This window comes from Salvelinus namaycush, chromosome 17, assembly GCF_016432855.1.
Source record: "Salvelinus namaycush isolate Seneca chromosome 17, SaNama_1.0, whole genome shotgun sequence".
Lineage (NCBI taxonomy): Eukaryota > Metazoa > Chordata > Actinopteri > Salmoniformes > Salmonidae > Salvelinus > Salvelinus namaycush.
The window spans coordinates 15,913,744-15,923,021 of record NC_052323.1 but is presented as its reverse complement, the minus strand read 5'-3'; the positions used below and the strand labels follow the sequence as shown (position 1 = coordinate 15,923,021).

At 43.8% G+C, this 9,278-nt stretch overlaps 1 protein-coding gene across 4 annotated transcripts; it reads left to right on the top strand.

Annotated features, from left to right (window-relative positions):
- Positions 1-2,927: 2,927 nt before the first annotated feature.
- LOC120062342 (serine protease 23-like) lies at positions 2,928-8,346 on the top strand. Of its 4 annotated transcripts, XM_039012237.1 has the most exons (3): positions 2,928-3,221; positions 3,573-3,732; positions 6,090-8,346. In XM_039012237.1, the coding sequence occupies exon 3, from the start codon at positions 6,107-6,109 to the stop codon at positions 7,277-7,279; it is 1,173 nt and encodes a 390-aa protein (XP_038868165.1). In that variant the 5' UTR covers positions 2,928-3,221; positions 3,573-3,732; positions 6,090-6,106; the 3' UTR covers positions 7,280-8,346. The 4 variants fall into 4 exon arrangements, with proteins under 4 accessions (XP_038868165.1, XP_038868163.1, XP_038868166.1 ...); XM_039012235.1 differs by lacking the exon at positions 3,573-3,732; XM_039012238.1 differs by lacking the exon at positions 3,573-3,732 and having other exon boundaries at positions 2,928-3,251.
- The last annotated feature ends 932 nt before the right edge of the window (positions 8,347-9,278 follow it).

Genomic DNA, 9,278 nt, shown 5'->3' with positions numbered 1-9,278 from the left:
TTAGTTATTATGCCCCCAGCCCCTAGAACAGCCTGCTAGAGAAACTGAGGGGAGCCAAAACTGTGGACATGTTTAAAAGGGATCTTCAAATACCCCTTTTTAGCTGTGCTTTTCCTTAGGGTGCTGTTTAGTCTTTCAGTTTTTATTCTTCTTTTGGTTTTTATCCTCCGATGTTTGGTGTGTAGTAAGATGTTATGTTTTTACTGTTTTGTTTAATTTATTTGTTTTTCTTGTGCAGCGCATTGCGTTGCATCCATGTCTGAAATGTGCTATATAAATAAAGCTTGATTTGATTTTAAATACTGTAGTAGCCTACATTATAGCCTGCTTAGTAAGCCCATGTCTGTTGCTTTTTTGGCAACTGTCAGCGACTCAGAGCCGTGCACAGACCTTTTTCTGTGTGCTCAAAATGAAAAAAGGGCACCCCCCAGCTTAAAAAATAAACATTACTTTCATAAATTCATATCTTGAAATTCATAACACACCAAAATGTAAAATTTTTGAGCATAGGCCTATTTATTTATGCAACATGTAAAATAGGGACCTAGTAGCTGTCATAAAGACAAAGATTCAGCAGGCAGCAGGAAGGTTGAGGTGTACATGGTGGTTGAATTGATTTACATAGCGCTAGTGATGATGGTGATAAATGCACAATTCAATTATATTTACAAAGTTCTAGACTTCAAACTGTCTACACACAATACCCCATAATGTCAAAGTGGAAATATATGTTTTTGAAATGTTTACAAATTAATTAAAAATTTAAAACTGAAATGTCTTCAGTCAATAAATATTCAACCCATTTTTTTATGGCAAGACTAAATAAGCAGACATGAAATATCCCTTTGAGCATGGTGAAGTTATTAATTACACTTTGGATGGTGTATCAATACACCCAGTCACTACAAAGATACAGGCATCCACGCTAACTCAGTTGCTGGAGAGGAAGGAAACCGCTCAGGGATTTCACCATGAGGTCATTGATGACTTTAAAACAAAATGGCTGTTTAATGGCTGTGATAGGAGAAAACTGAGGATGGCTCAACAACATTGTACTTACTCCACAATACTAACCTAAATGACAGAGTGAAAAGAAGGAAGCCTGTACAGGATAAAAATATTCCAAAATATTCTTGTTTGCAACAAGGCACTAAAGTAATACTGCAAAAAATGTGGCAAAGCAATTCACTTTTTGTCCTGAATACAAAGTGTTATGTTTGGGGAAAATCCAATACAACACATTTCATTTTTTATTTAAACTTTATTTAACTAGGCAAGTCAGTTAAGAAATAAATCTTATTTACAATGATTTACTATTACAATTACTGAGTACCACTCTCCATATTTTCAAGCATAGTGGTGGCTGCATCATGTTATGGGTATGTTTGTAATCGTTAAGGACTAGGGAGTTTTTCAGGCTAAAAAAAAAGACTGGGGAGTTTTTCAAGATTAAAAGAAACAGGATGGAGCTAAGCACAAGAAAAATCCTAGAGGAAAACCTGGCTTAGTCTGCTTTCCACCAGACACTGGGAGATGAATTCACTATTCAGCAGGACAATAACCTAAAACACAAGGCCATATCTACACTGGAGTTGCTTACCAAGAAGACAGTGAATGGGATGAATTGGAATGCCGACTGCGAGCCAGGCCTAATCACCCAACATCAGTACCCGACCTCACTAATGCTCTTCTGGCTGAATGGAAACAAGTCCCCACAGCAATGTTCCAACATCTAGTGGAAAGCCAACTCCTTATTAATGCCCATGACTTTTGGAATGAGATGTTCAAGGAGCAGGTGTCCACATACTTTTGGTCATGTAGTGTATATATATGATTGGCTATATAGCGGGAATTGATGAACATTTACAAACAATTGCACAATGAAACCATGAGTGCGCACGAATTGGCTGGGGTCAGTGCGCATATGTGGAGAGAGACTTGCCTAGCGCGTCTTCGCCACACAACACAACAACACACTCACTCATCATCACAAATTGTAAGCAAGCTAGTTACAGTCCCTCCAAAAGACATCGGAAAAGAGGGTGGACTATCAGCTGATCATTGATGTTGATGATTGATTTAAATATACTAGTTAGCTAGCTTGATTTATTTTACTGATTGTGATTTATTTACCTAGCTCTCTTTCTGCCTCTCTGCTGCGCGTATCAGCCAACCAGACCAAATATTGATGATTATGATGATGTAGGCTAAATCAACTGTTATCAAGTATTAAACAAATGTTATTAGGCTATTGTAGCAGTAGTTTATATTTAAACTAAGTTGCTAGCTTCACACACTCGACCGGTGACAGCATCTCTCAAGAAAAGCATGTTTGGGTACCGAGCTCCGTACAAGCAGCTTAATAGGCGCAACCAACGGACCGGGTGGGGTGGGAGGTGGAGAACTTAACGACTTGTGGCCATAGGTTTTTAACAACAATGACAAAGAAATTTAGCAGATAAGACAATTTTGGGGCGATTTATACCGCCAACCAAAAGGGCACTTTGGAGACTGGAATGGCAAAGGTAGTGCATGTGCCTGCAGGGACTAATTATTCTAAGAGTCTGTAGCAATTTGTGTTTTTCAGCATCTATTCGGCTCTAATTGGCAGGTGGCATTTGATATAGCTTTAGGCTTTTCACATTTGATTCACTCCCAACCCCTGTGCCAAAGTCTACTCCTGAGAGGAGAAAAAAGTTACTGTGTCACTTGGGACTTTTTTTTGCAGCTGAAGGACACACTGATCTTGAGCTGAGGGCTTCAAAATGTTTCAGATATGTGCTCCCCTAGGCCCCATCTTCACCATCCTAAAAGCAGATTCTTATCCAGCTGAGACATGCTACGGCTTTTGTATACAACAGGGGCGCTAGGACCGTGAGGGAGAGCGCCTCTAAATGTCTTTTCAGTAACATTTTCAGTTATTTGTAATCGCCTTTGAACCGAACAGCCGTTTAAGCGACTCCCAGGGACGGATAGTCACATTGAGTAGGAACACAAGCTTGTAGTTGACTCTCATCGATAAACTTTGCTTGGACCGAATTGATTTGGAGACGTTATTAAAGAGGGGACTATCTCTCTGCGGGACTGTGAAGAGAGAGGGATACCTGTCACACTGAAGAGATGGGAGAAATCTGGGGAATCGAGATGCCCGGTAGTTTTGAAGGGGGCGAAAACGGGAATAGGATTTAAACACAGACTCTGTTTAACTGTTTAACAAAAAGGTACACTGCGCATTTATTGTCTTACTCATTGTAAGTAGCCTAATAATTTGTTAATTATTATTTTGAATATAATTATACCTGGTGTGTTACCAAGAGGCAACATTGTAAGATTACTTTTTTGCCTGGGAAATCTGTTACAAAGTAACTCATGTTGCTCCACTGGATAGGCCTACTACTTACTGTAAGTGAATGTTGCATTGCTAAACATTAACTAAAGCCAAAGCCTACCTTTTCCCCCAGCCCCACTGAATTTTTCAGTAAGTTGACTATACTGCCTCCCAGCACTATTCCTCTGTACTGGTGCGTCTCAATAGTGACAGAGCAAGGTACACATCATCTGTTCTCTTTGAGGTCTGACAACAACCCAAGGAGTGGACATGGGACAATACTACCTTCACTCATGATTTTGGTGAAAGACAAAAGACCCAGTGAGGGGGTTTTCAGGACAAATCTCGGGCCCTGGGAAGCAGGCTGTTCTCAGAATTTCAGAGCCTTCACTTAAGGGTCAAAGGTGAGCTGTAGAATGCCGACAGGTTTCAGGTGTACAGAGGTCCATTACTGGAATGTTTGTGTGCCTTTGTAGCTTATATACAGTAGGTGTATTGGTGCTTGTTAAAAACCTCTCAGCTATAACCTTCAGTTGTCAGAAATGGGATCCACATGGAAATGGGAACGATTTTTCAATTTATATTGCCTTTCCAAATTAAATTGACTGCAATTGAATTGCATTTGACATTACTCTGATGGAAAGTGTTGACAGAATTAGTTGAGGTCCAGTGTCTTGTTTAAGAGAGGATTCCAAAAGGCTGTTAGGCACTGTTTGGCTCTACAATGTGTTAGAGCTGGAGGATCTTTCTAATGTGGGGTTCAATTTACTGTTGTGTACTTTGGGACTTAAAATGGAGGGTCACCCAAACCAAACTCACCCCTCCACAACTTTTGGAAAATGGACTCACCATGATATTTCTTGAACTATGTTATTGATTATTTTGTGTCCTTCATCAAATGCTTCCTTATTATAGGTTAGTGTGGTTAGATGTGTGGTTTGTCTCAACACACTATCCCCTTTCCCCAATTAAAGCTAGTCTGTCTCAGACCATGGAAATTATAAATGGCCCAGTCTATACAGACTTTAAGAGCACTTAAGAGCACTAAATCTTAAAATAGATTTAGACACATGTTAAGTACTCTGACAATGTGTTTGTAATAATGTCAGTGCAAATTAAATGGAACCCAATTAAAGATTGCTAAATGTAGATGTTTCATGTGGATGGGATCAGAGGCCAGGATGTAATGACTGCTGATAGAGACGGGTGTAGTTGTTTTTGACTGCATAGCAGTGTAGGTTAGACATGAGCACCTTTGAGTAACTGTATCTTCTCTGGCTACACTGTGATATAGAATACAGTTGTGTGGCGGGAATCTCTCTTTGTGTGACAAATCCGGTCCGTACGTCTATGCCTCAACTTGTCTTGTTTCACTTTTAGACACCTGCCACTACAGCCCAAGGGTCCATCATTTTCAGACCTATCGAGTTCCCCTAGCACCTCTGAGCCTGCCAAGCATGCTCATACATAGAATGTTAGTTCATGGTTGATGGCAGACACCACGTTGCCCCTGAGCCTTATCATAAATATGATTTGAGACACTTTTCTTTCTGCTGAACAAGCTGTAATAAAGTCCCCTTCAATCCTTCTATCCTCCCACACATACACAGCACAGTGGCCAAGATGAAAAACTTAATGATACAAGTTCATTGGCAGACAAATAGGCTGTGTAACCATATCCAGTGTTCCTCCCGAGTGGTGCAGTGGTCAAAGGCACTGCATCACAGTGCTAGCTGTGCCACTAGAGATTCTGGGTTCAAGTCCAGGATTTGTTGCACCCGACCGCAACCAGGAGAACCATGGTGCAGCGCACAATTGGCCCAGCGTCGTCTGGTTTAGGGGAGGATTTGGCCGGTAGGGATGTCCTTGTCCCATCGTGCTCTAGTGACTCCTGTGGCGGGCCGGGTGCAGTGCATGCTGACACGGTCGCCAGATGAACGGTGTTTCCTCTGACACATTAGTGCAGCTGGCTTCTGGGTTAGGTGGGCATTGTGTCAAGAAGCAGTGCGGCTTGGCTGGGTTGTGTTTCGGAGGACACATGGCTCTCGGCCTTTGCCGAGAGTCCGTACGGGAGTTGCAGCGATGAGACAGACTGTAACTACCAATTGGATACCATGAAAATTGGGAGAAAAAATAAACATATGCAGTGTCATATTTTCCATCACGACTGATATCCAATGTGTGCCCCAACACCTACTTTCCATCTATACTTATCTTGTGTACATAATCAGATGTTTCTCTCCTGAGGCTAATATATCAAACCTCCAGCAGAACTGACATTTTAATGCTTGTCAGCCCCTTTGTAGCACGGTTTAAAATCACATTTTATGAATAGCCCACAGTATAGGCAGGAACAGGAGCTGCGTTGTTACCTCTTAAAATAAATGAAAATGTAGACCTGCATTGCAACATGAACCTGCATTAACTGATCCCACGTGTATAGGCTCTGAGCGAGGGGATTTGGAATCCACCTGTCAGACAGAGTGGATTGATTTTTATGGGGGATTTCGGAATGTGAGTGTTTGTGAATGATTCACTAAAATCAGGGAGACAAGCCAGTGTTCTAATCTCCACACCGTTTTGTTTAATTAGTGATTACCTGTTTTTAAGCGTCATTAATCAAACGGGGTTTCCGCAAAGTCCATGACGTCCCTCGTTAATCTATACCATTCCATTTCTCAAGGATAAGTGATTTCCTTATTTATTGTATTTTGTGTATTGTGGTTGAATGTACGTAAAATGTATCTGTTTTTCATTTCAGTGTTTTGATCAACGACCATGTCTCCACATCCAAACTCTGGCCTGGCTCATCCCTCCGCCTCAGTGCTGCTCCTCTTGCTCCTCCTCCCCCTCTCTCTGTCATCCCGAGCACTCCCTCACCAAGATCCTGTCCACCTCCCTTCACTGGTGCCCCATGTACCCCTGCCCCTCTCCCGCTCTCGCTTCAGTGCTGAGACTCAATTGGACTTCACCACTCACTGTAACGCCAGCTGCTACCACAAGGGAGAGCAAGAGCGAAGGCGAGAGCACCTGACTGAGCAGCTGGCCTTCGAGACGCTCTATGCGGATGGTTCTCGTACCCTCACCACTATGGATGTGGAGGACGAGGATGATTATGAGGGCACCATCAGTCCTGCCATTCAACCACCACCAATAAGAGGATGGAGAGTTACCAGTAGGCACAGGCGTCAGAAACGGCAGATTTACGGGGCTGATGGGCGCTTCAACATCCGCGGTGACCACTTCCTGTTGGACTACCCGTTCTCCACAGCCGTGAGGATCTCCACCGGCTGCACCGGGGTCCTGGTGTCTCAACGCCACGTTCTGACCGCTGCCCATTGCGTGCATGATGGGAAGGATTACGTCAAGGGAGCCCGTAAGCTGAGGGTGGGCTTCCTGACTCCTCCGTACATCAACGGCACCAAGCCCAGTCAGGCCCCCACCAAGATACCCCTGGTGCGCTGGGTCCGGGTCAAAAGCACTCGTGTCCCCAAAGGCTGGATCCAGGGCCCCCAGGAGGTCAGCATGGACTTTGACTACGCCCTCTTGGAACTGCGCTGGCCCCACCGCCGTCCCTTCATGCGTCTGTCTGTGGCTCCTTCCTCTGATGACCTGGCAGGGAAACGCATCCACTTCTCTGGGTTTGACAGTGACAGGCCTGGGGAGCTGGTCTACCGCTTTTGTCCTGTGGAGGATGAGTCTAACGACCTGATCTACCAGCATTGTGATGCCCGGCCGGGGGCCAGCGGCTCGGGGGTGTACGGCCGTGTGTGGGACACGGCTCTGGAACGCTGGGAGAGGAAAGTAATCGGCATCTTCTCTGGACACCAGTGGCTGGAGATTGACGGGGAGAACCGAGACTACAACGTGGCTGTGAGATTCACCCCGATGAAGTTTGCCCAGATCTGTTACTGGGTGCATGGGAACCGAGCGGACTGTATCCAGGACTGAGAGAGAGAAGGGGAGGGGGGATGAACTAAGAGAAGGTGGAGGCTATGAAGCTCATGACTGAAAAGTGATTAAAGTAAGCACAGAATCCCTTAAAGGAGATGTGGAGAGGAAATTACTCCTCAACTCATTCTATAACGGGCAAGAGTGAAACTGGATTTAATCCTAATAAATATTTAAAATCTTCAATACTATCTAAGAAAACAGGACTGCTAAACCTTCATGCGCCATAACATGTTTTCCTTGGAAAGGCGTCAACCACTGTGACTGTCCCTTACTCTGGAAAGTGCAGGAATGTCCCTTTGGATCAAACTCAGTTCCCTCAGTGAATGTAAATGTTTTTCTGTCTCAGACTTAACTAGCTCCTTTTTTCGGGGTCTATGCCTCCTTTCTAACACGTCTGCTATCATCACAGCAGCTTTTAATGCCCTTTTCCTTCTGGTCAGCTTCACAACACTGAGTCGATATTTCCACTGTATTAAACAGAACCACTTTTATTAGAGGGAAAAGAATAACACTGATCCTTTCCTTGCGTGCGTCTCTCCTGTTTTATAACTGTGGTAGCAGCCGTTCATTTTCTACAATGTACTGACCAGCTTTAGCCAATGGAGGGAAGTACTGGACTGATTTTCTTTATATATATCATACTCTCCCATTGTACTCTATAATACCGCGACCGCATGCTTTTCAACACTTAGGATCAAATGTGTGGGTGTGGAGTTGAATTTACAAAGACGTGGTGACGGGACGGTTTATTTGTTTAGGTAATGTCTTGAAGGATGGGAACGGTTTTGGAGAGTACAGGAACTTGTCATTGTGTAGAAAGACACTTGTTAAAAGGCATACTTGTCCCCAATGATCCAGAGGCATACCTAGCAACACTGAAAACATATTGAGCCTCAATACATCAAACATGTCAAAAAGGCTCAAAGGTATAGATGGTGAAATCAATCAAATACATTCTAAAAACCTAGGAGGGGGTTTCTTACTCTGAATGCTGGCAGCATATTCAACTTGCTTTTGAGCATATGGGGGGGGGGGGGAATCAGAATGTTGGTAATAATTTTATTTTTTGAAAATGCCTATATCTATTTTAATAAACAGATTTCTATCATGATTGCTTGTCCGAGCTCTTGTGTTATGGAAACCAGCAGGTATACAAAGAATGGCTTGCTTCTGTAAAATGGAATCCACTTTTCAGAAGTGGAGTTAGAGTGCTCTCTAGTGGTCAGTATACAAATATATTTAGAATGTATGATGCCAGTGTCTCTTCATATATACTGAACAAAAATATAAACCCAAGATGTAGTGTTGATCCCAAGTTTCATGAGCTGAAATAAAAGATCGCAGAAATGTCCATATGCAAAAAAACATTTTGTGCAGAAATTTCTTTACATCCCTGTTAGCATTTCTCCTTTGCATTTGGCAGTACGTCCAACCAGCCTCACAACCTCAGGCCACGGTTAACCACGCCAGCCCAGGACCTCCACATCCGACTTCTTCAGCTAAGGGATCGTCAGAGACCAGCCACCTGGACAGCTGATGAAACTGTGGGTTTACACAACCGAAGAATTTCTGAACAAACTATCAGAAACCGTCTTGAGGGAAGCTCATTTGCGTGCTCTTCGTCCTCACCAGGGTCTGGACCTGACTGCAGTTCGGCGTCATAATCGACTTCAGCAGGCAAACGCTCACCGGCATGCTGGAGAAGTGTGCTCTTCAGGAATGAATCGAGGTTTCAACTGTACCGGGCAGATGGCAGACAGACAGCATGTATGGCGTTGTGTGGGCAAGCGGTTTGCGGATGTTAACGTTCAGAGTGCCCCATGGTGGTGGTGGGGTTATGGCAGTAGCGTGCCGTGGGCCTGGGGCCTGGGCCTTCAGTGAGGTCCTACACAGTCCCACCCGAATTAATCCACCTCTTATTACAGAAACGCAGTATAACCAGGCGTTGCGTCACCTTGAAATTGACATTTTTATTCAGAGAATTGCAGGGGAAGAG

Excerpts from the sequence above, each read along its gene's own strand:
- LOC120062342 (XM_039012235.1), top strand. The coding sequence starts at position 6,107 with ATGTCTCCACATCCAAACTCTGGCCTGGCTCATCCCTCCGCCTCAGTG.